General features: G+C 55.4%; 3 protein-coding genes across 3 annotated transcripts; 2 read left to right on the top strand and 1 right to left on the bottom strand.

The window, feature by feature from the left end:
* The first annotated feature begins 832 nt into the window (after positions 1 to 832).
* SIAH2 (siah E3 ubiquitin protein ligase 2) lies at positions 833 to 5,868 on the top strand. The gene is made up of 2 exons (XM_054166550.1): positions 833 to 1,267; positions 5,163 to 5,868. The coding sequence occupies exons 1-2, from the start codon at positions 878 to 880 to the stop codon at positions 5,718 to 5,720; spliced, it is 948 nt and encodes a 315-aa protein (XP_054022525.1). The 5' UTR covers positions 833 to 877; the 3' UTR covers positions 5,721 to 5,868.
* A 5,049-nt stretch (positions 5,869 to 10,917) lies between these two features.
* ERICH6 (glutamate rich 6) lies at positions 10,918 to 16,869 on the top strand. The gene is made up of 11 exons (XM_054166679.1): positions 10,918 to 10,954; positions 11,056 to 11,172; positions 11,335 to 11,404; positions 11,495 to 11,675; positions 12,851 to 12,918; positions 13,677 to 13,808; positions 13,935 to 13,978; positions 14,105 to 14,190; positions 15,429 to 15,581; positions 15,845 to 16,076; positions 16,486 to 16,869. Exons 1-11 carry the CDS (start codon positions 10,949 to 10,951, stop codon positions 16,741 to 16,743), a joined length of 1,347 nt encoding a protein of 448 aa, XP_054022654.1. The 5' UTR covers positions 10,918 to 10,948; the 3' UTR covers positions 16,744 to 16,869.
* A 542-nt stretch (positions 16,870 to 17,411) lies between these two features.
* Positions 17,412 to 27,830, bottom strand: SELENOT (selenoprotein T). Its single transcript, XM_054166855.1, has 6 exons — positions 27,673 to 27,830; positions 25,406 to 25,516; positions 23,458 to 23,584; positions 21,955 to 22,042; positions 20,065 to 20,216; positions 17,412 to 18,301 (listed from the first exon to the last, which is right to left on the bottom strand). Exons 1-5 carry the CDS (start codon positions 27,813 to 27,815, stop codon positions 20,092 to 20,094), a joined length of 594 nt encoding a protein of 197 aa, XP_054022830.1. The 5' UTR covers positions 27,816 to 27,830; the 3' UTR covers positions 17,412 to 18,301; positions 20,065 to 20,091.
* Positions 27,831 to 27,966: the final 136 nt, after the last annotated feature.

The following is a 27,966-nucleotide window of genomic DNA, read 5'->3' as shown; positions in this document are numbered from 1 at the left end:
TCTTGATGCCTTTTCCTCTCGTCCTGTCGCTTGCTCCTTGGGAGGATGCGGGCGGGGAACAAGGGGATGGAGGACACAGAGGACGCCCCCCGCACTTTCCCATGCCCCACCAGCACTCTCGTTCCGCCAGCGGGGTTTGGGTACGAACGACACCTGCTTAACTAATTACCGCCGGCCGTGCCGCGTGTGCGGCGAGGGGTCGCGGACCGCCCGGACCATGCGTGGATCCAAGCAGCCGCGGACAGCCCGGACCGTGCGTGGATCCAAGCAGCCGCGGACAGCCCGGACCGTGCGTGGATCCAAGCAGCCGCGGACAGCCCGGACCGTGCGTGGGTCTAGCAGCCGCGGACAGCCCGGACCGTGCGTGGGTCTAGCAGCCGCGGACAGCCCGGACCGTGCGTGGGTCTAGCAGCCGCGGACAGCCCGGACCGTGCGTGGGTCTAGCAGCCGCGGACAGCCCGGACCGTGCGTGGGTCTAGCAGCCGCAGACAGCCCGGACCGTGCGTGGATCCAAGCAGCCGCGGACAGCCCGGACCGTGCGTGGGTCTAGCAGCCGCGGACAGCCCGGACCGTGCGTGGGTCTAGCAGCCGCGGACAGCCCGGACCGTGCGTGGGTCTAGCAGCCGCGGACAGCCCGGACCGTGCGTGGGTCTAGCAGCCGCGGACCCCGCGTGGATCCAGCAGCAGCGCAGCAGCAGCGCACCGCCAGCGCCACGCCGCTGCCTACCGGCCCCACCGGCCCCGCCGCTCCCCCCGGAGCCCCCCCGCGCGGGGCACGCCGGGAGCGGGGCGGAGGCCGCGCGCAGCCGCCGCTCCGCCGGCGCCGCCCCCGCCCGTCCCTCCGCGGGCCCGATGCTGGTGTCGGAGGCGCGGCGCGATGAGCCGCCCGTCCTCCGCCGGCCCCGGCTCTAGCAAGCCCTGCGGAAAGCAGCAGCAGCAGCACGCTCCGACCCCCGCCGTGCCCGCCGCCGTTCTACCGGGGCCCGGCGGGGCCTCCCCGCCGCCGCCGCCCCCTCCTCCGCCGCCGCCTCCGCCGCCGCCGCCGCAGCAGCAGCAGCAGCACCACGAGCTGACCTCACTGTTCGAGTGCCCGGTCTGCTTCGACTATGTCCTGCCACCCATCCTGCAGTGCCAGGCCGGGCACCTGGTCTGCAACCAATGCCGGCAGAAGCTGAGCCTCTGCCCCACCTGCCGGGGCTCCCTCACCCCCAGCATCAGGAACCTGGCCATGGAGAAGGTGGCCTCGGCTGTCCTCTTCCCCTGCAAGGTAAGGGGCACCCCCTGCCCTCTGCTTCCGTTGCCGTTATCTGTAGATGTCTCAGCGCTGGGACTCCCTCAGCGCCAGGAGCTTGCAAGGTAATGAAGGAGGCTTGGCAGGGGGATTGGCTATAGGGGAGGGGGGGGTGTAGGACCATCCAGGCTTCCCTCCATCACCATCCCCTTGCCCTCTGTCTTAATTGCTTGAATGATATTGACTGTGGCTGTGGGCTTGATTTTTCCGGGGGTTGAAACCCGATTCTTGCTCGCTTTCCAATGAGCACTGATGCTCAGTGTCTTGGAACCTAGGACGGATACCTTGCACCAAGAGAGTTCTCCACAAACCTTCACCACAGCCATCCCTGACTGGAAGTGTTCCCAAGCCTCCAGGCAGGTCTGGCCCTTGGGAAGAAAAGTCAGTTCAGTGTGCTCTGCTCCTGCACTGTGCTTTGTGGGAAAGTCTTTCTGCACCTCACAGCCCACACTTCAGGAGTGGAAGGCAGAGCGAGGCTGCACATCAGCTAACGAGGCTGAAGCAATGCCAAGGCTGTCATTCCTTTAGCCAGGTGGCCAGAAGTAGGCAAAACCTCTGTTCTTAGACCACTGCTGCTACGAGAATCAGTTTGAGGGGAAGCATGACAGGTTTCCCATGAAGGCAAACAGCAGTTGCCCATTGGTGTTCTTATTCTTGTATACAGGTTTATTGCTGTGTGTTGCCCAGCGCTGCCTCTCCAGCCTCTTCAGAGCCTCTTTCTTTAAACAAACACCAAAAAAAAAAACCATTAATGCTTTTAAGCAAATACACTAAACCTGGCTAAGGTCACACTGCCTATTTCCAAGATGTAGTAGACTCTAACAGAGCAGTGATTTGTATTGGTTTTCCCCTCTGCTAAAAGTGCCTTTCACTTGGTTTTTAATTGAGCAGATATCCCTTACACAGGGGATCTGCTCACATCACTCAGCCTGCACACGTGCAGAGCTTGCACAGGCTCTGAGTCCTCCCTGGGTCCCTGAGTGCTGCTGACACAGGAGCAGGCAGGCCTCCTGTTTTCCAGCAGTGATTTGTGTCTCCTGCTGCTCCATCCCAGAGGTAAAGCAGGAGGGGTTTGGGCTTGGCAGGCTGCTCCCAGCTCTGCCAGTCATCTCCCATGTGGTTTCAGACAAGTTGCCTTGCTGCTGTCCCTGCCTGCCTTTCTTGACAGGGCTGGCAATGTTGGCCTGCCTCTGCTGAGCACTTTCCAGCTGCTCTGATGGTTCCCAACTGCTTGAGGACACTCGAGAAGCCATCCTGTCACAAGTGAAGCTCAGGGCAGCATGCATGGCCTGACATACATGGTGTGCTAAGTCATGTGTGGTGATGAGCTCAGAGCTGACTGGTTCCTCTTGGGGTGAGAATGCAGTGCTAAACAAATGGCTGTGAAAACAAGTACACAATGCTCCCCAGCCTGGAATGCTGGAAGTGAGGAGAGGGCAATGGGAAGGCAGGACCCAGCCCTGCCAGCCCAGGCAGCAGCAGCGCTCACTCCTGTGCTGTTGACACCAGGCACAGCCCCAGCTCCATGTCTCAGGGGCACAGTCAGGGTGTAAAAGGAGCACAGACCACAAAGGTGTCATGTAACCTGCACACAGCCCTTCTGAGGGCTCTGTTAAAGATCAACAGCATGGGCCAAGAGGCGTGAAGGCAGCTAGTCAACTTTTCTGTTCATGGCCCAATGTTGTAGGTCTCCTCACCAAAGAGCCCACAGGGATGGGTCTGGGAACACACCAATATCAGACACTTCTTACCACTGGTCATTTTCACATCCATGGCTGGGTTCATCCCATCAGCTGCTTGCATATTCTCCCTCTTAGTTAATGAGGTCAGCCTGGGAGCTGCTTCTCCACACCCTGCATGACAGAAGCATTAAGGAGGTTGTGGCCGTGGGAAATGCCAACAAGACTGGCAGCACACCTACCTGGGTGGCAGGGCAGACCACCTGGGGCAGGAGGACACCTCCTTCTGCTACAATAAAGCTGTTAGCTGAGCTCCAAGAACAAGGGCAGGCACCCTAAGTGAAGGCTCATGTTAATGCTATGCTTTAAACACAAGCTCCTCGAGGCAGCAGCACAAGGTAGAGTTTCTGTCCCAGTATTCCTAGTGCCCAGCACAGCAATTTGCATCTTGGGCATTTAACCCTTAGAGCTGAAACTTCCTGCACACATTGGCCCAGAGAGAATCACTTTCACCTTGGTTGTGTCTGTCCTGAAGGAGCAGCATGGTCAGCGTGGGTGGCTGAACCCTCTGCAAAAGTGTCCCCACTTTAAAGCAAATTAATCAACCCTCCAAGCTGCCCACTGCCCTTAGAAGTTAGGTGGTGCTTAGCTGTGTACTAGCTTTGCACTCAGAGACAAATCATCTGCTCTCCTTCCACTCCCCACAACTGCAGGGTTGAAACTGTTCCAGTGTTCAAAGGCAGAAAAAAGAAGGGGAAAACAAAAAGCTGTGGGCAATCTGCATTTGAATTTACTGAGAGTGCTTGAGCTCTGTGATGGTAATAAGGTACAGCTATTAAAAATGCTCCACTCCGGTAGCTGTTTGCTGGAACTGGAAACCTTTGTTCTTTTTAAAGGAGGAGGAAAACCCAAACCAGGACCCACTGCAGCTGAGCTGGGCTGATCAGATCTAACTGCCGCAGCAAACCCAGCTACAGCTCAGCCTCTCCTGTTATCTGAGTGCTTGCTTTAGGAGAACACAGCCACAGCAGACAAGAACAGCTCCTTTTTAAGTGGAAACAGAAATAAGTAAATCACAGAATGACCAAGGTTGGAAGAGAACTCAAAGATCACCAAGTCCAACCTGTCACCACAGACCTCATGACTAAACCATGGCACCGAGTACCATGGCACCAAGTGCCATGTCCAATCCCCTCTTGAACACCTCCAGGGATGGGGACTCCACCTCCTCCCTGGGCAGCACATTCCAATGCCCTAACAGCTCTCTCAGTGAAGAACTTTCTCCTCACCTCGAGCCTAAATTTCCCCTGGCACAGCTTGAGACTGTGTCCTCTTATTCTGGTGCTGGTTGCCTGGGAGAAGAGACCAACCCCCACCTGGCTACAGCCACTCTTCAGGTAGTTGTAGACAGCAATAAGTAATGCTCAGCTCTGAATCCAGAGTTAAGTAGAATCATAGGATCACAGGATGTTAGGGGTTGGAAGGGGCCTTCAGGGGTCATCAAGTCATAGAATTACAGACTTGTCAGGGTTGGAAGGGACCTCAAGGATCATCCAGTTCCAGCCCCCCTGCCATGGGCAGGGACACCTCACACTACAGCAGGTTGCTCACAGCCACATCCAGCCTGGCTGCAAAAACCTCCAGGGATGAGGCTTCCACCACCTCCCTGGGCAACCTGTGCCAGTCTCTCACCACCCTCATGGGGAAGAACTTCTTCCTAAGTCCAACCCCCTGCCAGATCAGGACCATAGAATCCAGCACAGGTCACACAGGAACTCATCCAGATGGCTTTTGAAAGTCTCCAGAGAAGGAGACTCCACCACCTCTCCGGGGAGCCTGTTCCAGTGCTCTGTGACCCTCACAGTGATGAAGTTCCTCCTCATGTTGAGGTGGAACCTCCTGTGCTGGAGTTTATATCCATTGCCCCTTGTCCTACCACAGGATGCAACTGAGCAGAGCCTGTCCCCTGCCTCTTGACACCCAGATATTTATACACATTTATTAAGTCCCCTCTCAGTCCTCTCCTCTCCAGACTAAACGGCCCCAGGGCTCTCAGGAGGAAGTATCTCGTGTAGAGCCTGCCATGAGGAGCAGCGCTGTGGCCAAGGGCCAGCGTGCCCAGGCGACAGGTGGGAGCAGCAGCGCCTGGGGCCGGCGCCTCTGCTGACAGCTTCTGTTTGGTCTCTTCCCAGTACGCCACCACGGGCTGCTCCCTGACACTCCACCACACAGAAAAGCCAGAGCACGAAGACATCTGCGAGTACCGGCCCTACTCCTGCCCCTGCCCGGGGGCCTCCTGCAAGTGGCAGGGCTCCCTGGAAGCCGTCATGTCCCACCTCATGCACGCCCACAAAAGCATCACCACCCTGCAGGGAGAGGACATCGTCTTCCTGGCCACGGACATTAACCTGCCGGGGGCGGTGGACTGGGTGATGATGCAGTCGTGCTTCGGCCACCACTTCATGCTGGTGCTGGAGAAGCAGGAGAAGTACGAGGGCCACCAGCAGTTCTTCGCCATCGTGCTGCTCATCGGCACCCGCAAGCAGGCCGAGAACTTTTTCTACAGACTGGAGCTGAACGGCAACCGCCGGCGGCTGACCTGGGAGGCCACCCCGCGCTCCATCCACGACGGGGTGTCGGCCGCCATCCGCAACAGCGACTGCCTGGTGTTCGACACGGCCATCGCTCACCTCTTCGCCGACAACGGCAACCTGGGCATCAACGTCACCATCTCCACCTGCTGCCCGTGACCTGCCCTTGCCCCCCTGCTTGACCTTCGCCCAGGGTTTCCTTTCCCTTCCGCTGTCCTTCCGCGGCCGATCCTCAGCCGCCTCGTCGCCCCCGCTAAGGTTCCTAACTCACCAACAGTTTTGGTTTTGTACCTGTGGAGAGGAGAGGAGAGGAGAGGAAGGAGAGCGTCCTGTAAGTCATGCAAGTGGGGGGGAAAAGGTCCTTTTACAAACTCTCGGGTGCCTTAGGAAGATTACACACACACACACAGAGTCACCTTTGTTTTGTTTCTTAATTTAAGTATCTTTTATGTCAAGAGTGTCTTCCACCAGACATGTGGCTTAAGAGACCTGAAGGACTGCATTCCTGTTGGGAGCGCACCTGAAAGGCCTTTCAAGCAGGAGCTTTCTCCTCTTGGACTTGCTCTCACTGCTGAGCTTTAGGAGCAGTTCTCAGTAGGTGGGAAGCGAAAGAAACCCAAGCAGCTTCGCACGGGGGAGGCCATGAGTCAGAGGGGCAGAGCAGGTACCTCGGTGTCCACACTCCGTTTCCTGTTACCTTACCGAAAAGGGATGGGCACCGGGTCCGAGAAAGCAGGGGAGGAGGGGCTGGGGTAGAGCAGGGAGGTTTGACAGGCCGTGGGAAGTGCCAGCTCCTGTCCCTTTCAGGGGGATTAGTGAGCCCAGTACACTCACAGCCACTCAGCCAGGTACAGGTGAAAGAGGAGACCACCTCAAAGGCATCTCCAACAGCCAGAGCCAACAACACAGACATATACTCGAGCTGTCCACATGCAGCTTCCCTCAGAGACATACTTGATTATTGTAAAAAGATGAATGATATAGCAAGAGCTTTATGGCCAGTGTCTCATCGTTTGCTATTTAAGTTCTGTTGCCATATTTACTTTTATTTTGTAATAAATATTTTGCAAAAACTACCCTGCAGAGCCTGCTGTGCTGAGATGCTTGTGGCGTGGCAGGAGCTCTGGCTTCCTGCTGCTTACTCTGCCAGCTGAATCTGCTGGGCTTGCCCGGCACAGGCTGGCACACCCAGGCAGGGGTGCTCCCCCCCTGCCACCCCTCAGCTGCGAGAGGAGGAGGACAGGGTGGGGATTTGAGTCCCAGGGGCAGCAGTGATGGCCTGACTCATGCACACTGAAACCGTGCGCTGTCACTGGAGCGGAGTCTGCCTGGAGCTCCCCCTCTGTGACCAGAACCTTCTGTCTGAATCACTCAAGAATAATATTGGCTCCACATATGGTTTTGCTGAGTGTTCAGATGTTTGCTGTTTGGAAGAGACAATGAGCTGTGAGGTGATACAGGGCCGCTGAGCTGTTCAGCAGTAGGCAGCCTCTCTGGAGTGGCAAACTGCACATAAGAGTGACAGGTGAAGCTCGGTGTGAATAAACATGATGGGGAGGGAAAGCAGCCCTAACGGCACCCCTCCAGGGAAGGGCTTTTTGGAGTCACCACACAGAGCCCCTGGCAAACATCACCCAGCCTCCAAAGAAGCCCAGGAGAGAATGACAAGGACCCCAGCAGCAAAGGGAAGCTTGTTGCAGCCTGGAGAATTTGGAAGCAGCCACTAATGCCTCGTATCCATTTCCCACAGAGATCCTACATTTGATCTCCTTTACCCTGCACTGGCAGAGCTCGGCAGCAGTTACTAATTTACACCTGCTTAGGCAGGATCAAAGTCCTGGCTCTGCCAGCCCCTCACACCTCTGCTTTCAGCAGAGCTTGTTAAGCATTCCTAAGGATTTGATTCCTTTCCTTGTATTGCAGCAGCATTTTTACTTGAAGATCATTTTCCTTATCAGCAGCTGGGACCTAACAGCCTTTTTGTGTGTGTAAAACAAACCTCTCAGGCGTGTCTTTGATTATAGCAGGATTAATGAAATTAATTACTCCGGTGCTGCCTATAACCTGCATCAGAGAAGGGAACACCAAACATTATCTCATTAGGTATTTCCACACCTTTCAGTTCTGAAGGAATGGCAAACTTTTGTTATCTCTCACAGCAAAAAAAACTCACCAAAACCAAACCCCACTCAGCACTCTTCTGACTGAAACTGAATTTAGGGTAAGGAATACCTTAGCTGGTACTGTCAGAAAGTGAGGTATTTCCTCTTCAGATAGAATGAGCAGGTGACATTCATTCCAGCACTCCATCCCAGTGTTCCAGCAGCTGGTCCAGCCTCCCAGAGGATGATGTCCAAGGGCCAGAGGCAGGAGAGGCTCGCAGAGCACCAGCACCTTGCCAAGGGAAACGGCAGCACACCGGTAAACGCCTGCAAGTGCCTCAAAGCCTTCAGAAAAAGCTTATTGAGGCCAGCCTGGTTTGCTTAACGCAACTCCTGCTCACCAGCAACGCAAGCTGACGACTTCCACTTTAAAGCACAAATTAAAACGCACAAACTCCTGGGGAACCGATGACTTCACGAGTCCTGCAGAACCGGGGCGGTTCTGCCTGCGGCTGTGCCAGCACTAGACCGCGTCTCGTCCCGGCTCTGCCTCCAGCAGCCGGCGCGGCCCTCCGGGCGGACGGCAGGGATGGGGGAGCAGCCGGCACCCCTAGCTCGGAAACCAGCTCTACGAGACACCCACCAGCCCACGGAGCAAATACCGACCCCAGGGCAGGCGCGGTCCTGGCCCCGCCGCTTCCCGCTTGAAGTGGAACTGCCCCGGGCTCGGCCCCGCCTCGCCCGGCAGCCCCCGCGCCCGACGCGCTGCCATGGAGACGGCAGCGGAGCAGCACCGGGACCGGCAGCCGGGTCGGTACGGGCAGGGAGCGGGGCCGGGACCGGGACCGGGACCGGCAACGCGGTCGGTACGGGCAAGGAGCGGGGCCGGGAGCGGGGCGGCGCCGGGACAGGCAGCGGGGTCGGAACGGGCAGGAAGCGGCGCCGTGCGGCTGCCGAGTGCCCGCCAAGTCTTAGGGGGGATTGTGTCTTAAACTCAGGGCGATGGAAACATCGGGAAGCGGCGATCCCGAGGAGAGGTGGGAGCTGCCGGCGGTGGCAATGTCGCTGCAGACGGAGGTCGGTCGGTTTCAGGGCTACGGCCGCAGGGACTCAAGTAAGGACCGGCTTCAATCATCCTCGGGGCTGCTCTCCTCTGCTGCCTCCTGTCCCGCTGCCTCTCGCAGGTTTTGCAGTTTCACAGAGATCCTTTTAACAGAGCGACTGCATCCCCGAGAGCAGCCCCAGGAGCACCCTCAGGGGCCCCTCTGCGGTCCCCTCTGTGCAGAGACCCTTCCAGAGCAGCCGCTGGGTCCCGTTACGGCGCGGGGGCTCTGCCAGCTGGCACGGGAGCGCTGGGTGATGGCAGGAACAGCGTGTTGTGTTCTGTGAGGCCTCTGAAGAGACCTGAGAACACACCAACCCCTTCCCCTCCCGCTCGGCTGAGCCATCCCGACACGGTGTGCCGAGCCCCTTCCCCTGCCTGCTGCAGCGCTGTGCCTTGGCACATGGTGTGGCAGTGAAGGGCACTGCCTGAGCTCGGCGTTTGTGGGCACATCCAATAGCCTCGTGTTCAGTGCCAGGCACCCCTCCTCTGTAGGAGAACATCTGCATCTCACATGCCTCTGAGAGCAGGGCCACGAAACAGCCAGCACACCAGCTGGAAGTCATGGAAAACACTTGCTGCGTTATCCATATTTCCCCAAAAAATAAAGGATTAAGAGAGACCCCACCTAGAGTATTGCATTCAGTTCTGGAGCCCCTAGTACAGGAAGGATCTGGAGGTGCTGGAAGGTGTCCAGAGAAGGGCCATGAGGGTGAGCAAGGGCTTGAAACTGCTCTGCTATGGAGACAGACTGAGGGAGTTGGAGCTGTTCTCCCAGGAGACCTAACTGTGGCCTTCCAGTATCTGAAGGGGGCTCCAAGAAAGCTGGGGAGGGACTTTTGAGAGTGTCAGGGAGTGATGGGACCGGGGGGGATGGAACAAAACTAGAAATGGCCAGATTTGTATTGGATGTTAGGCGGAAATTCTTCCCCATGAGGATGGTAAGACACTGGCACAGGTTGCCCAGAGAGGTGCCCAGGTGGAAGCCTCATGCCTGGAGGTTTTTAGGCCAGGCTGGATGTGGCTGTGAGCAACCTGCTGTAGTGTGAGGTGTCCCTGCCCATGGCAGGGGAATTGGAACTAGGTGATCCTTGTGGTCCCTTCCAACCCTAACAATTCTAGGATTCTGCCTGCCCAGAGTTTCACCCAGCTGCTTTCTGGAAAGCAGGGCAAGCTTACTTAGAAGGGCAATACAACTTGGGTGGCACCAAGGAGGGCTGAAATTCAAGATTAGAAACACTAGGGATGTGTTTAGTCTGCCTGAAGGGGAGCCCATGGCAGCTGGCCTGCTGGCCACATCCATGTCCAAACAGAAGGTGATGTGTGGGGGACAGCACACAGCTGTGTCCCTGAGGTGGACAGAACCGTCAGTGGCACTGCTTGCCAAGAGGGAACCTGGAGCTGCTGAGGACAGTGGTAGATATCCAGGCCAGTCACCTGAGATGTTTCCTGTCTCCCCCAAAGGCAAAAAAACCCTTCAGTGCACTCACACAGCATGGATTGCACTTGGAAATGAGAAAAAAAACCCCAAACCTTAGTGTCCACAGCTCTTTCTTTTTAAGACAAGAGAGGCTGGAAATGCTCTGAAAGATTGGATTAGTGCCACAAGTCAGTGACCCTAAGCAATAAGCTGTCTCCATGACTTCAGTGGAGTGGCCCTGTAAAGCCCTGGTCCAGTGGCTTCAAACTAGAGAAGGGCAGATTTAGATGGGATATCAGGAAGAAGTTCTTCGACATGAGGGTGGTAGAACACTGGAACAGGTTGCTCAGGGAGGTGGTTGAGGTCCCTTCCTTGGAGATATTCGTGAGGCTCAGTGAGGTCCTGGGCAACCTGATCTAGTTGGAGATGTCCCTGCTGACTGCAGGGAGGTTGGGCTGGATGTCCTTTGGAGGTCCCTTCCAGCCTGGACCATTCTATGATTCAATGTCAGCACCCAGTCCCAGCCCCTCAGGCACTGGGAGAAGTCACTTGCAGACACACAGCTGTCCTTCTGAGAGCGTAGGACAGTGTGGGAAGGTCTGGGGCAGCTGCTGTGGCTGGCACGCTGCAAAAGGGCCCAAAGAGGCATGCCTGGCAGGGGGCAGAGTCCCGAGGGCATGGTGCCAGCGCTCAGCAAGTCTCCTTGTTGCTGTAACTTGCAGCCCTGTCAGAGGAGTCCGGCAGCCTGGAGGTTCTGTGTGACATGGAGGTAAGGACTGGCCCGGGCTGGGTGTGGACGTTTATGCTTAATGGGTCTACCCCCGAGCAAAGATGTGACTCCACGTTGCTGTTGGTGTTTTCTGCTTTGAGTTCCAAGAGGATTTTGTGAAGCTGTTCAAGAAGCCTCTGTGCACGCTGCCCTCCGTCGGCCTGCCCACGCTGCTGGCCTACAGACCTGAATCCTCCCAAGAAAAGCCACAGGCTGAGGTGAGCCTCAGGCTCAGGATGAGTGAAATCATTCCAGGACATTGCAGGCACAGATCTGACAGCCTGTTCTGAGCAGAGCCCTCTCCCCAGGGTGAGCAGGATGTGTGTGCTGGCACCATGTTTCCATCCTCCCTGTGTTCTCTCTCCCTGCCTCCCTTTCAGGCAGAGGAGGACCTTGCCCCACGGTGTGAGTACTGTGGCAGCCTGCTGAAGCCATTCCCTGCCTTGGAAAAGGCTTTCCTGCTGGCACAGGATGATGACTCTGTAAGCTGGGGGGGAAGGATCAGCAGGAGGGTTGCTGGGGAAGGGCTGCACTCATGGCACCCTTCTCCTGCCCCTCAGAATTTCTGCTGTGAGCACCGTCGAGACCTCTATGAGTTCATCATCAGTGAGAGAAGGAACCATGAAGATGCCCTCAGAGCTGCTGCTGCTGCTGTCAGCTCCCATAAACCTGCCAGCACCAAAGCTGAGAGGCAGCTGGCAAAGGACAGAGCCTGCCAAGGGTACTGTGGCACAGCCACTAGGAGAATTATGGGCTGGGTCTGTGTGAGGAGCAGATGAAGCTGGAGGGAAAAGACAGCTTAGGAAAATGAAACTCCAGCAAGGGGGAATGAAAGAACAAGTTTGCTTTAGGCCACCCTAGTTCATGTTCTGCCTGGACACTCTTGGCTTTTCTCTCACTGGGCTGCACTAGAAAGTGGTGAGATAGGTGCAGAGGAAAGCATTCATTGCCCTGCTGGCAGCCATGGTACCTAGAGGCAGCAGAGCCAAAGCTATAACCACAGCTGTGCCAGGTATGATACTGGAGTCTAGCTCTTGCCTCAGGTGCTGAAACAAAGATGGAATCTGTATTTCTGATGGAATCTGTATTTGCTGCATGAACTGTGACAAGTGTTTGGGTTCCAGCTTCCTGAGTCATGAGAATTCTGCAAGATCCACTTGTGCTGGAGGCAGATACCTAAGCCTATGGCACAGGCTTAAAGGGTCAGGCCTGGAAGGAAACATTCATTGCCTTGATCCTTTGCAGCCTGGTGGTGGCCGTGGTAGGGGCTGGCCACTGAAATCTCTGCATGGAGCAATTCCTCTTTGCCAAGATACTATATTTTTGGTGACACTCCCATGCCTTTAACTGTTGTTTGCAGTCATGTAAGTGATGTGTTTGTTTAGTTTCCCTCTGCTATGGAGACAGACTGAGAGAGTTGGGGCAGTCTAGAGAAAAGAAGGCTTTGAGGAGACCTCATTGTGGCCTTCCAGTATCTGAAGGGGGCCACAAGAAAGCTGGGGAGGGACTTTTGAGGGTGTCAGGGAGTGATAGGACTGGGGGGGAATGGAGAAAAACTACAAGTGGGGAGATTGAGATTGGATGTTAGGAAGAAGTTGTTCCCCATGAGGGTGGTGAGAGCCTAGCACAAGTTGCCCAGGGAGGTGGTGGCAGCCTCATCCCTGGAGGTGTTTGCAGCCAGGCTGGATGTGGCTGTGAGCAACCTGCTGTAGTGTGAGGCGTCCCTGCCCATGGCAGGGGGAGTGGAACTGGATGATCTTTGAGGTCCCTTCCAACCCTGACAACTGTGTGATTCTAAGGCTCATAAACTTGTGTTCTAGGGCAAGGCTATCCAGCAGCTGTAGCTTTCAGAGGAGCACCTAAGGAGTATACATGGGGAATATTCTCCTTTTCCAGGCAGCAGGAGAGGCTGTTGGCCAAACAGTTATCTTTCCTGGCAGCAGAGACGCAGGGCACAGCTGTGGGTGAGTTTGCATTTCCTTGTGCTTTTGTGTGTGTGTTTATTACCCCAGTGAATGTGGTGGGGTCACTGGTCTCTAATGCTCTCTAATTCAACAGGGGGATTTAGGCTGAGACATGTTAGCCCCCATCTGCAGCCCCACTGCACTAGACACTGCCATGTGAAATAGTTGCTCACAGGGAAACCCAGGAGCAGTTAGCCTCTCCCTGCACAGAGGAGCTCTGTGCTGACACTTGCAGTATTTTATCTGAACGTTCAGCTGAGAGGCACAGACATGACCTTAGAGAAGAGCAACTGGGCAAAGCCATGCCAGGGAGGTGGGAACTGCCAGGATCAGGTTGATGAATGTTTCAGCTCATCAGGGGATTGCTGCAGCGATTGCTAGTCTGGGCTGTGGGTGACTGAGCAGCCCTTTGGCTCTAGCTATCAAATCAAAGGTACTTTGAAAGCAGATGAAGCATTTCCAGAGAGGACACAGGGCACTGAGGCTCCTGGGGTACCAAGAATTTCAGCTTTTGGAGCTGGGAATGCTATCCAAAGTCCTTCTGCACTCACACAGCTGTGTGTATGTACACATACATGGGGAAACTGCATCTTCTTGCTCCTGTGCTCTGAACTCTTGAACACTTTGGACTGTCCTCAGTAGATAGAAAACACCCCAAGACAGACTCCCAGGACAAAGTCAGCCAGCTCCCCAGACTGCAGCCTCCCTGCAGAGGGACCAGCCCAGCCCAATGCCCACCCTCTCCCTGTGCTCTCCAGACTCCAGCCAGGCTGACAGCATTTCCTACCTGCTGTCTCGGGAGCCCCCATCGCCCACAGGCCGGACACTGGTGCCTGGTGAGCAAGCATCAGGGCCTGAGGAGCCCAAGGAGGAGCTAAAGGAGGAGCCCAGGGAGAAGCTCAGAAAGGAGCTCAAGGAGGGGCCTGGGGAGCAGCTCAAAAAGGGGCCCAGGGAGCAGATTAAGGATAAGCCCGAGGAGCAGCCCGAGGAGGGGCCCCAGGAGGACCCTGAAGAGTTCTCCAGCCTCACCTGCTGCGATTTCACCCTGGTGGGGGGCAAGGTGAGTGGCTGCTGCCGGTGCCGCCGGGCCGTGCCCGGCCGTGCCCATGCCGCTCGACGGCAGGAGCCCAGCTCTGCCGGTGCAGGGCTGCTCTCACCTGTTTCACCCTTTCTTCTCCCACCTCAGGTGGTGAAGAATGAACTGTCAGAAAAATACTACAGAGACGGGGGGAAATTCCTCACCACGCTGCCGGACGGAACAGCACAGCTACTGTATCCTTTGCAGGCTGCATTCTTGGCGTCAGCCCAGGGCTGCAGCTGCAGTTTTCAGTGTGTTATCTGCTTTGTCACCAGATAACCTGCTCATGCTCACTGCCACAGCCCAAGGCCAGCAGCAGGGAACCTGCTTGCCTAGCTCTTGGTCTGAAGCTTTTCAGATCAGCCGTGGCTTCAGGGAAGGATGAGCACTTGTGTCTCTAATACCCAGCTCAAGAAGTGCACTGCCTCTGTGTTCAGCCCTCCTCCCAAGCTCTGGCCACCCCTGGAAGGGCACTGCTGGCTAAGAGGGCTCTGAAAGTGCCCTTTCCCCAGAAGCAAACCAGCATAAGGTCTCCCACCAGCACCAGCTGTGTCCTGTGTGCAGGTGGCTGGATTTCAGAGGTCCCTTCCAACCCCTTAACATCCTGTGATCCTGTGAGTACCCAAGAGGTGCAAGGACAAACTGCAATCCTCAGTGTAACTACAAGTCCCATTTGAAGGGACAAACTCATGGCAGCTTCACCAAAGGACCCCACAGCTTTTGGGTTATCTTTGATGGTGTCTGAACTGAAGCATCATTAAGTCACCCATGTTTTTCCTTCCTATAGCTGAATTCTTTCTGACCTGGGGTGTACAGCTTCACCTGAGCTTTGCCACCAAAGGAAAAAGGCTTGAGGCTACTCCTGTGCTCTGCCCTCTAGGCTCCTTCTTGCCAGGGATGCTGCCAGTCACAGCAGTGGCAAAGGCAGAAGTGCCACAAATATAAGCACTCAGTCGCAGGTGGAGGGGAAACACCAGTGAGACAGGCTACAGGGGCAAGGGTCCTTTCCCCCCAACAGCTGTTTGGGGTTTCCCCTCTGGGAGTACACCACCTGCCCCTTTTCTCTGCTGTCACTCAGGCTGAGTGATTTGATCACTTCACTTTGCTCAGCTTCTACCAACCTGTGTCTTGTCCAAGAATGTGCCTACAAAATGCATTTGCTACAGGGCTGTGCCTGGGTGGCAGGTTAGAAACCCACACAAGTGCCTGCTGTGTCTCTGTCCACTCTTCTGTCACTGTACCCAGAGTACTTCTATGCAGGAAAGCTGTGTCTGTGTCCCAGGTGATGCTGGCAGCACCCAGCCACTGCTCCAGCACTGGGATGTGGGCAGCCACGTCCACGCTTACGCGCTGCAGCGGCGCTCTGAAGCTTCCAGTGTGCAACAGGAGACCAACCAGACAAAGAGAGGGTTATGAGCACCTTACCTGGCAGCTACCCATCTGGCAACCTGGCAGTCGTGGTGGTGCGGCACAAAGCCCAGCTGGTCTGCATCGTGCAGGAGGACAAGCCCAGCAAGGCTAAGATACAAGCAGTGTTTCAGTCCCGGGGCAGAAGCACCTGCTACTACCCCAGCGGCGCCACCTGGTAGGTTCCTGCCGGCCAGCGCAGCTCTGCTCTCCACCCCACAACCTTCAAAGGCCACCAAGGGTACCTGTAACAGTAGCCAAAAACTGAAAGGGAAACACAGCAGCTGAAGAGGCCCCGCTCTGGGTGCCTCTCAGGAGAGGGAGGCTGCCCCAGCTGTGTCCTGAGATGGGGGCTAGATCCCAAAGGAGCTGTGCCTCTGTCCCATCCCCCAGGGACATCAGCCATGCAGGCTGCAGAGCTCTGGTTTTCCTCCATTGTAGGATAAACATGGATCCTCGGGGAGGGCAGTACTTCAACCAACAAGGCAACAGGGTGAGAAGGTGGAGGTGGCCCAGCACACTCATGCCATCAGAGCCCCAGGTGCCCCTGAGCCCCATCTTCATCTCCCTGAACCAGTACGTGGGGGTCAGGATCCTGGAGCAGGACAAGATCATCATCTCCTTCCTGGCCATGGGGAGACAAGTAAAGTTCAACGTGGGAACCAAAGTGCAGGTATTGCTTCAGCTCCACACCCAGCAGCTGTGGGGCAGCCAGGGATGCTCCCATCCATGGGGAAACGTGCTCATCCTGTGGTGCCCCATGGTCCTGCCCCCCAGAACAGCCAAGAGGGGAGCTGCATCCACTCTCAGTTCCATGCATCCAGCTGCTTACCAGCCCTAACTCCCTCCAAGGGGCTGTGGAGGGCAGGAAGCACTCCCAGACAGGTTCCTGGTTTGCCTGGCTGTGTCCCCAGGTGGGGGGACACAGGTAGGAGAGCCATGATCCACGTGGGCAGGGCCAGTGGCAGCTCCCTTCCTCTCTAGGCTCCTGCCACAGAGGCAGGTTCATCCACTGAGGAGACACCGAAGTCCCATGCCATGCTGCTGTGCCTCTGCTGACACCAACCCCCTCTGCCCCCTAGGTCAGCAGCTGGCTGCGTCCTCCCACCCCGCCGGGCGAAGGGGAGCTCCTGCTGCTTGCCTTCAGAGTGAGGATCCTGCGGCTCCTGGACAGGTTGCGTGGGTGCTTGACCTTCCCTTCTACTGAGCAGTGGGACAAGATCAAGCCCCCAGCATTCCTGACCACAGAGACCTGGAAGATCCTGGACCTCTGCACGTGCCCAGGCGTGAGCAAGGAGCTGCGCAGCTTGGTGCAGGCGATAGTAAACGCTGAGGGCTGAGCAGCTTCACAGTCCCAGCAGCTTTGAGGCTCCTGTGTTCAGTGGTTGTGGTGAGCAACGCCTTTCTGACACCTGCCATGGACTCTTCTCTGCCCAGCAGGGCAGCCAGAGCCTCCCTGATTACCTGAAACTCCTCTTGCACCAGTCCCTAACCCCGAGGCAGGGCCAGAGACAACTCTTGCCCACTGTGGGCACCACTTTCCTCCCAGCTCTGTAGAGCCCTTTCTCACCCCATTTGCTGTCCCAACACAGATAATCTCCCTCCCTACCCAGACACAGTGCTGGAGAAGGATCCAGCAAGTCTGATTTTAAAAGGGGTGTGAGACCCTGCAGCTCAGAGCAGGAACAGAAAATGGTGTGGGAGGCAGATGCTGCTGGGACCAAGCCTCCTATCCTGCTTGGAGCACACCACAGCCAGGAGGGACGACAGGGAAGAACTGCAGACAGGCTGCATGCAGTCTGTTGCTCACACCAGCTCGGGAAGGCACCCAGGAAATCCTCAGCCTCAGGACAGAGCAGTGACTGAGACCTGGCTTTAACCCCTGAGCTGCACAGCAGCACCCGGGCTCCTGTCACAGCGAAGCTCAGGCAGGCACACAAAGCCCAGCCTGGTCCCCCAGGCACCTGCAGACTGGCAGGGGCCTAAACAAAGACACAGACCAGATTGATGACTTTGGAAAGTAGGCTTTTTTATGCACTTTGTTTTTCAATTGCAGTTCTAAGAATATCTGTCAGTGACTCGAAGAAGGGACTTCACACAGGAAATGAGACCTCTTTATTCCAGCTGACTTCCTTGGTTCCTGGGGAGGACAGCAGGAAGGCCCCAGCCTCTCTTGGAATGCTCACAGAACAGCCTCTGGAGCTGGCCAGCCCAGCTGAGAGAGCAGCTGGGCTTTACTTTGACCAAACTCAGAGGATGCTGTCCCTACCCTGCACACAGCCTCCTCTCTACAGTTTAGCACAGAAGCCACTGTCTGACTCTCCCACATACTCTGAAAAACATACACACCTGCTTCAGCCACGTTAAGAGGTTGATTTGAGAGACAGCTGTCAATTACTTAACAGTTGAGGACAACATCAGACACTCCTCTAACTCCATTTTCAACTACAAAAAGAACATAAATTCATAGAAAACACAACAGATTAGACAAACTTTCTTCTTTTTTTTTCCCCCTCCTTGTTTTGTTTTCCAAGGGCAGGAAACAAACAAACAAAACCCAAACCAAAACACAACAGAAAAAAATATATATATATAGATCTGGTCTGAACTCAATCTGCTGTGGTGTGGAAGATGAATACAAAATAAGTTACCATGAGCACTGCCTGCCTGGCTGAGCACGGGCGGGGTGGCCTCTTACAGAAGCCCTGGGGGACGACCGCGCTGCAGGGCGGCGCGGGGCGGCCCAGCGCGGAGGAGCCTCTCACCAAAGCCTTCTTTTGCCAGGAGGCACAACGTGGCTGCCGGAGAAGCATCCAGCCTGCACCAACAGTGACCTGTCTTCAGTGCAGGCCTTCATGGGTCCGAGCCACGCGGCCTCAGCAGACCGCCGCTCCATGCCTGCAGGCAGAGACACAGAATCACTGAGTTTCTCAGGGCTGGAAGGGACCTCAAGGGGCAGCCAGTTCTAATCCCCCTGCCATGGGCAGGGACACCTCGCACTGCAGCAGGTTGCTCACAGCCACATCCAGCCTGGCCTTCAAAACCTCCTGGCATGAGGCTTCCATGGGCAACCTGTGCCAGTCTCTCACCACCCTCATGGGGAACAACTTCTTCCCCCCATCCAATCTGAATCTCCCCACTTCTAGTTTTGCTCCATTCCCCACTGTCCTGTCACACTCTGACACCCTCAAAAGTCCCTCCCCAGCTTTCCTGGAGCCCCCTTCAGATACTGGAAGGCCATAATTAGGGCTCCTTGGAGCCTTCTCCTCTCCAGACTGAACAACCCCAACTCCCTCAGTCTGTCCTCATAGAAGAGCAGCTCCAGCCCTCTGCTCATCCTCTTGGCCCTTCACTACCTGACACCCTAAAAGGTCCCTCACAGACAGGCTGGAAGTGCCCTTTTGGTGGATTGAACCTAAGGAAAAGATGTTTTGTTGTGCAAGCTCATAGCCTAAAAAGTTCCTCCCCAGCTTTCTTGTAGACCCTTCAGGATATTGGAGTGCCACAGTAAGGTCTTTTCAGAGGCTCACAGGTCTGGGTGGAAACAGCTGCACTGGAGGTGCTGCCCATTGAGTACAGTCCTGTGTATCTCTGTGTGCTCTGGAGCATCAAAGGGACAGCCAGCTGCTCTGCCACAAAGAATTCTGCCCAGAGCCCCCAGAGAAGCAGCTGAGGGAAATGGTGTTCAGCCTGAAGAGACCTTCTGGCTCTGCAACTCTGTGAACGGAGCCTGGAGCCAGGTGGGGGTCGGTCTTGTCTCCCAAAGAACAAGTGACAGGACGAGAGGAAACGTCCTCAAGTTGCACCAGGAGAGGTTTAGGTTGGGCATTAGAAGAACCTTCCTCACTGAAAGGGTTCTCAACCACTGGCACAGGCTCCCCAGGGCAGTGGCTGAATCCCCATCCCTGGAGGTGTTTAAGAGGCAGAGTGACATGATTTAGCATCAGCCTTGGGTGAGTTAGAGAATGGCTGGACTCCATGATCCCAAAAGGACCTTTCCAGCCCAAACCATTCTGTGAAATCCACACACAGAGGGTTGCTGGGTTTCAGCAAGCCTGTCTGAAGAGGGCAGTTAACACCAAACTTAAGTACTAAATAATACTGTCATAAAATACATCAGCATGGATGTGAGCCCCCTGCTCCCAACACAATGTCCTACCTGCTAGGGCCATGCAGTTCAGCTGGGTTACAAGAGAAACCCTCTGCACACAGACTATTTCAAGGCATGGAATGCAGTGGGTCTCCTGACCTCTGCAGGCTTCAGTGTGCTCACTCAGGGCCCTCTGCACCCAGTAACATCTGCCCAAAGGAATGCCAGCTTCCAGCTCTGAAACAGGCAGCCCCCAAACCACAGCTCCCCACCAGTAAAATCATAGAATCACAGACTGGTTTGGATTGGAAGGAACCTTAAAGACCATCTAGCTCCAACCCCCCTGCTACGGGCAGGGACACCTTCCACTGGACCAGGTTGCCCGAGGCCCCACACAGCCTGGCTTTGAACACTGCCAGGCCTGGAGCCCACGCAGCTTCTCTGGGCACCCTTACAAACCACAGAGGTCAATTTACTTAGTGTCACTGGAGCAGATTCTCCTGTAAAACCCTGCTAAGTGGGCAAATGCACAGCTACAAAGTTCCAGGCTGGTGACTGGAAGAGCACTTACAAGAAGTCTGGGCGCTGAGAGATGGGGCTATGATCGGTGGTGAGGCATTGACTCCATGTGCACGTTGAGCTTCATTTCGTTATCCAGGATTTGTACAAGCTGCTGCATGGAAGGGAGGTGGCCAGACTCCAGCTTGGACCACACTGGAACATCTGCCAGAGAACACATGGAGATGAGAAAAGCACCATTACACTGATGGCCAGAAAGCACACGAGGCTGGCTGAAACACAGGAGTTTAACAGATCAAGGAGTGATGCAAGTTGGTAATGGTTTGTACCAAGGACAACATCTGCATCAACAGTGAACCATAGAACTGTCAGGGTTGGAAGGTACCTCAAGGCTCAGCCAGATCCAACCCCCTGCCATGGGCAGGGACACCTCACACTACAGCAGGTTGCTCACAGCCACATCCAGCCTGGCTCCAAACACCTTCAGGGAGGAGGCTTCCACCACCTCCCTGGGCAACCTGTGCCAGGCTCTCACCACCCTCATGGGGAACAACTTCTTCCTAATATCCAATCTGAATCTCCCCATTTCTAGTTTTGTTCCATCCCCCCCAGCCCTATCACTCCCTGACACCCTCAAAAATCCCTCCCCAGCTTTCTTGGAGCTCCCTTCAGATACTAGAAGGCCACAATAAGGTCTCCTCAGAGCCTTCTCTTCTCCAGACTGAACACTCCCAACTCTCTCAGTCTGTCCTCACAGAAGAGGAGCTCCAGGACTTACGCTTCAAACCTCTGGCTACACTAAGCCCAAACTGGAGAACAGTCTCACACTTCCCTCCATTCAGGAGTAAGCTACACAGAGCTGGAGTGTCCACCATGTCCACTGGGAGGATGCCTGAAAACAGGTCAGTGAGTGGCAGAAGAGCACATCAAGCTATGAAACCATTGCTGGATCTCTGACTCTTGAGGGTCTCCTTGGTCTTCATCTCACTCTGCCCAACACCTAAGCTTGAGCCTCAGAAGTTCTGCTTGCCCAGATCAGGCACAGAAGGTTTCACTCAACATGCCTGCAACCATTGTCCTCCTCAGACAGGCAAAAGGCAGCACAGCCCAGGACCACTTCAGGGTGCACACAGCATTCATTGCTGACGGTGACAAAGATGCCCTCAGATCTCCCTCACTGCTACAGCACTGCATGAACCCACCATGACAAAATGTAGTGGTGGTCACCCATACAAAACAAGAGCCATTCTGGAGCCACCTTGTCCCCAAACACAACCCAAGGCTCACAGAGGCCCAAACAAGACTGGTCACCCCCAGGAAGGCTCTGCTGCCAGGGAGCTGGGATTCAGCACTAGGAGTGCATGGAGATTGACTGCTTTGATGCAAGCCAGCCTCTGAAACCTTCTGCAGTACACAACCTAGAGATTGCTACACTGAAACACACCTGGTGCAACTGCAATCACAAAGAGAGACTACAGAGCTCAGAGCTAGATTGTGGTCCTGCACCCAGAGCTTGAGAACTTCAGTGCCCCACCAAGCTAATCTCATCTTTAAAACTCTAACCTTATTTAAAAGCAGAAGCTCCACAGGCTCTGAACCTGGAAAATCAGCATTGGTGTCCATTGGGGCAGCAATAGCTTCACTGGGATGCCAAGGCTAAACCACACCACAAAGCAGGACAGGGAAAGCCCCTAATTAACTGAGCACTCCTCTAGGTAAGCTTCCACACAGCTGTTGTAAAACATAAGGAGCTGACAGCTCTACAAACTGCAGTGTAAGACTGCTATGATTTCATCATTTATTAGGTACAGATCACATCTGAAGCTTCAGGATGGGTAGAGAGCAGTTGCCACAGACCATCCCGCTCAGAAACACACCAGATGCCATCCCTCCACCCCAGCACAGCAGCTCTCCCCCCTCAGCTGCACACAGCCCAGCTCACCATTCAGAGTGATCTCAAAGGCCCCCGTGGACATGCACTGGTTCTCAATCATGTTGCTCAGGAAGAAGACCATCATGCAGGCATACACCTGGGAGAGAACAGAGAGCCCCCTTCAGCCACTGCTGATTTTGTTCACTCTGAAGCACTGGAATTGCACATGTGCTTCTGAATTCCCCTCTGGTGTTCACCAGGCAGCTTTCCAATTGCAGACACCCTCCTGTTCTGAAGGGGACTGTGCACATCATCTTCCCCTGGCAGGTATCAAACCACTGAGCACAACTGTCCTGACTCACACCAAGCTACATCTTCTGGCTGCTTTCCTCCCCAAGCCAGTGCCACCTCAAGAGCCCATCTGCACACAGACAGGACTACAATGGCACGTGGAGGATGACTAGGGACACAACTGCTTCTGCCTAGTGCCTGGCACTGTCAGAGCAGCACCTCAAAGACCCACAGGACAGATGCAAACAGCAGAGCAAGTCAAGCTGGGTTTGCTCACAAGAGCAGACAGCCCTCCAGCACTTCTTCAGGCCAATCATCTGGAATGTTCTGTGTATTGGTGTCTCAGGATGAAATGATGCAGCCTCCAGCCATGCAGGAGCAGCATCCCCTCCATCACCAGCACTTTCACACTTCCCTTTTCAGGCCCAGGGGCAAGTTCACAGAGGTCAGTTACTGTGACATCTGAGAGTTCAGCATGGCTGTGTACCCCATCACAGGCCACAGCCAGCCTGGCTCAGCTCCATTTGGGCCATGTCATTCAAGAGGATCTATCACAGCTCCTGTGTGTGCAAGTTGAGTAGTGACAGAGAGACACTGCACTGGGGAGCTCAGTTTGAGGCTCTGTGCATCCCTAAGATACCTACAGGTTAATAAACTTATGAATTGCTTTTGCTGAGTGGAATAAACCTGGAACAAAGCTACTGTAAGTCAGAGTACAACAACATTATCTGTCAGCAACCCCAGCACTGACTCATGGGGCTGCTCCTCCCACAAGGCACAGTCTGTCATGCCCTGCAAAAACACCCACAAAATTTCAGCTTCATTTTTTCAACCCCCACCTAACTGCATGCCTCCTCTAGCAAAACTCTGCTGAAAGCAACAACTGCACATAGCTGTGAGACACCAGAAAAAGGCAGCTGTAACTCTACCACAAACAATACCCCTGGAAACCCTGCTCTTGAGCCCCAAGCAGTACAATCTTCTTCTCTCATCTTTGTCAGCAGCATTAACCTTGCCTGTGCCTCAGCAGCAGCAGCAGCTTGGAAAGAGAGATGCTGAGAACCAGATCTGGGTCTGTCAAAACATGAAGCACTGCTGGTAAGAACAATTACACTGCTGTGAAGTTCTCAACGCGTTTAGCTATAGAAACCCACAGGCTCTGTCAGGGCTGCTGCCTACGGAAGTTAAAGCAGCAACAGCGGTCAGCTGCCCCTAGAGCCCTCTGATGAAGTCAGCCCAGAGCTGCTTTTTCAAAACAAAAGAACAAAGAATGGTGTTTACCTTATTTTCTTGGCCCCACTGCCAGATGCTGGGAGCTTGCATGCCAAAGAAAGCAAACGGGTCCTTGCCGACGATGATTAAGCCTATTAATACCAGTTTGAAGACAGACAGGAAGGATGCTATGTGCCTGTCAAGGGATAACACAGAGAAGGGGCTCAGAAGGTTCAGCTACTCCTTCACCACAACACAGCTGTAATTCATAGCCATACAATTGTTTTGGTTGGAAAAGACCTCTGAGATTCGAGTCCAACCAGCAACCTCGTTACAGAATTCAACAGGTTGGAAAAGACCTCAGGGATCATCAAATCCAACCTATTACCCAACACCTCGTGGCTAACTAAGCCATGGCTCCAAGTGCCACATCCAAGCCTTTCGTGAACACCTCCAGGGATGGGGACTCCACCACCTCCCTGGGCAGCACATCCCAGTGGCCAATTCCTCTTTCTGGGAAGAACTTTCTCCTCACCTCCAGCCTAAACTTCCCCTGGCACAGCTTGAGACTGTGTCCTCTTGTTCTGGTGCTGGGTGCCTGGGAGAAGAGACCAACCCCCTCCTGGCTACAACCTCCCTTCAGGGAGTTGGAGAGAGCAAGAAGGTCTCCCCTGAGCCTCCTCTTCTCCAGGCTAAGCAACCCCAGCTCCCTCAGCCTCTCCTCCCAGGGCTGTGCTCCAGACCCCTCCCCAGCTTTGTTGCCCTTCTCTGGACACCTTCAAGTGTCTCAATGTCCTTCTTAAATTGAGGGGTCCAGAACTGGACACAGGACTCAAGGTGTGGCCAAACCAGTGCATGACCTCCCTACTCCTGCTGGCCACACTATTTCTGATGCAGGCCAGGATGCCCTTGACCCTCTTGGCCACCTGGGCAAGAGCTTTGCCATTGCACAATCAAACGTTTCAGAGGAAATACAAAACTTGTTTCAAGTAAGTTTACTGTAAAAAAGAAAACCAAAACAACCCACAAACCCAGAAACAAACACACACACACACACCAAAACAAGCAGTGCACACTGATGGGAGTGGGCAGCCTCGGGAGGACACTGCTCTGGTACAGCAAGGACACAAATGAATTTCTTTTCCCTAAGCAGACCCCAAGCAGACATTTACTTTCAGCCTGTATGTGTCTAAGGTGGATCATGCACACAGCTCCTTCAAGAGGTTGCTCTGCATTACAGAGAGGTTTAATTGAAAGTGACAAGCACTACTTCCTCACAAAGCATGCTTCCAGCAGAGACAGAAAACCTTATGGCTTTTTGCAGGAATTAAACCTACAGCCAGAGAGAAAATTCACACTGAGGTAAATTCTCTCTCACTGCATTCCTACTGCTGCAATTATTACAGTAATTAGGTCAAGAAGTGGTTCAGAAGCCACCACAGTAACTGCAGCACTGCTCTCTGGCACATCCACAATGGTTTAAATAACACAAATGACAGCCTTTTTGTTTTGTCTTTTCTGAACTTCCCTTCTGCTCCCCCTCAGACTGCAGATAAGGACACCCTGGCAGTCTCCCCAGTGAAAGAGGTCAGGAGAAGCCTCTCCCCTGGCTTAGACATTGAAAGATAAACTCTGCTCTCCTCTGCAACCCAAGCCTACCAGAGGAATTTGTCACCAAGCGTGCAAGCCTGAGCCACAAACGTAAATGTGTGTCCAGACACAGCATGAAGGTGGAAAAATTCCCTGGGGGGAAGAGTTAATGGCATCATTTGCTGCAGGCTGGAACACAACAGGCCTCATCACTCGGATGGCAACATTCACACTGGAAACTAAGGTGGCTGTCTGGGAGGGAGATGTTCATTTTGCTTGTACGCAACCACAATTGGGGGGGGGGAAGAAAACCCTTTCCATTTTCATTGTCAGTGTTTTTTAAGTGTAAATGCACACATTCACCACTCACCATGCTGGGCTTACATGCTGGCACACAGCCAACCGGCCCTGGCAGCCCTTGGCTTACCTATAGATAGGTTGAGGAAGGTAGTTCTCCCCTTCGATCCGGATGTCTGGGTACCGCTGGCTGATGACCCGCATGTACTCCTCAAACACCCGCCTGTAGCCTCAGGAGACACTGAACACAGACAGGGTGTGAGGTGGCGACAGGCCTGCAGCGCTGCAACACCACTGCCTGCACCACTGCCTTTAAAATGCAACTGCCCCTCTTCATGCCAAGGAGGAAAACTGACCTGCTGCTAAGTCACACATCAAAACCTCAGCAGCTGGTGAGGCACCTCAGAGCTGCACCAGCTGGGCTGGACAGATGGGATAGGGTAGGGTAGGGTAGGATAGAATAGAAATTAACCAGGCTGGAAAAGACCTTGGAGATCATCCAGTCCAACCTATCACCCAACACCATCTAATCAATTAAACCATAGCACCAAGTGCCACATCCAGGCTCTTCCTAAACACCTCCAGGGATGGGGACTCCACCACCACCCTGGGCAGCACATCCCCAGGGACAATCTCTCTTTACGGGAAGAACTTCTTCCTGACATCCAACCTAAACCTCCCCTGGCACAGCCTGAGGCTGTGTCCTCTTGTTCTGGTGCTGGGTGCCTGGGAGAGGAGAGCAACCCCCACCTGGCTACAACCTCCCTTCAAGTAGCTGTACATAGCAATAATGTCTCCCCTAAGCCTCCTCTTCTGCAGGCTAAGCAACCCCAGCTCCCTCAGCCTCTCCTCCCAGGGCTGTGCTCCAGACCCCTCCCCAGCTTTGTTGCCCTTCTCTGGACACCTTCCAGCAGCTCAACATCTTTCCTAAACTGAGAAGCCCAGAACTGGACACAGTACTCCAGGTGTGGCCTAACCAGTGCTGAGCACAGGGCAGAATGACTTCCCTGCTCCTGCTGGCCACACTGTTCCTGATCCAGGCCAGGATGCCCTTGGCTTTCTTGGCTACCTGGGCACACTGCTGGCTCATGTTCAGATGGTGTCAACCACTACCCCCAGGTCCCTTTCTGCCTGGCTGCTCTCAGCCACTCTGACCCCAGCCTGTAGCACTGCATGGGGTTGTTGTGGCCAATGTGTAAAACCCTGCACTTAGATCTGTTAAATCTCATGCCCTTGGACTCTGCCCATCTGCCCAGCCTGGCAAGGTCCCTCTGCAGAGCTCTCCTACCCTTCAAGAGATCCAACTCCTGCCCCCAGCTTGGTGTCATCAGCACACTTACTGATGATGGACTCAATCCCCTTGTGTAGATCATCAATAAAGATATTGAACAGGATGGGGGCCAGCACTGATCCCTGAGGGACACCACTCTAAGCACAGACACCACTGTTTGGAGCAGAGTTACTTTTTTTCCTCCCTAAAAAGCTGTTAGGTCAGAAAGTCAGACTAAGTATCAGTCTGCTCCGTGTCTAAAGCAAAAGGCTCCACACAACACGGGTTTAACTCCTCGGAATTAAGTTAGCTCTTTCCAGGGCTGCCCAAGGACGCTGCTCAGTTTCCTCTCTGCAAGGATGAGCAAATGAACTGCACACGAGTTAAACATTACAGAGCTGCTCGCTTCGGCTCACGGCTCTGCCACCTCCGTAACAGCAACTACCTGCCGAGCTCGCCTTTCGCGGCGCTTCACCTATCCCCCGGACACAGCCTGCGCCAGCCTGCGCCCCGGGGAGCGCCGCGGGTGAGGCCCGGCCCCTGGCCTCAGGGCACCGCAGCAACAGGGTGAGGGGCGCGGAAGGCAGCTCTTGCTTCCGCGGCCCGCCTCTGTGTGCTCCTGGAAGTGCCCGATTCCCTCCTGCTCCCACAGATTTTGCTCTGAGCAACGGGCTCCTTCCCGAAGTCTGATCTCCCCGATCTCCCTCACTGCCAGCAGCGGCCATTAACCACCCCCACCCCCCCGCCAAGGCCTTCACTGCAGTCCTAAACGCGACCCTGTCACCCACACGCCGCATCTCACACCCAACTGGCCTGCACTCAGCGACTTTACCGCGGCTCGCCATGCTCCCGGCCCTCTCCCCATCACCGCCCAGGGCGCAGCACATCCCCACAGCCCGCCCCGGCCCCACGGCCCAGGGACGCCGCTCCCGCCTCTCGCTCCCGGCCCGTGGCGGCGGGCCGGGCCGCGTCGCGTCCCAGCCAGAGCCGGGCGGCGGTGGTAGCGGTGACCCGGCAGCCCCACCGAGCGCTGCCGGCGGCCGCGGCCCAGTCACCAGAGCGCTGAGAGGAAGACGAGGGGGAGGCGCGGGCCCGTCCGGCGCCGCCATCTTGCCGTGCGCCCTCACCAGATCTGGAACTTGAGGAGCGGCCCGGTAGCGTAGGCCATGCGCAGCTTCTTGGCCGCGCCCTGCTCCGCCGAGCCTCCCGGCCCCGCCGCCAGCGCCAGCAGCAGCAGCAGCAGCCGCAGCCCCGCTCCCGCCGCCCGCATCTCGCTGCCGCCGCTGCCGCCTCGCCCCGCCGCGGCCGCCGCGCCAAGGTCACGCGAGTGCCGCCCCGCGCCGCGCACGCGCCAGGGCCACATGACAGGCGCAGGCCCCGCCCCGCGCCTCGGTGGGGTCCGGGAGCGCCGCGGGGCCGTG

Source organism: Dryobates pubescens, chromosome 13 (assembly GCF_014839835.1).
Source record: "Dryobates pubescens isolate bDryPub1 chromosome 13, bDryPub1.pri, whole genome shotgun sequence".
In the NCBI taxonomy this organism is placed as follows: domain Eukaryota; kingdom Metazoa; phylum Chordata; class Aves; order Piciformes; family Picidae; genus Dryobates; species Dryobates pubescens.
This window is presented reverse-complemented; position numbering and strand designations above follow the sequence as displayed.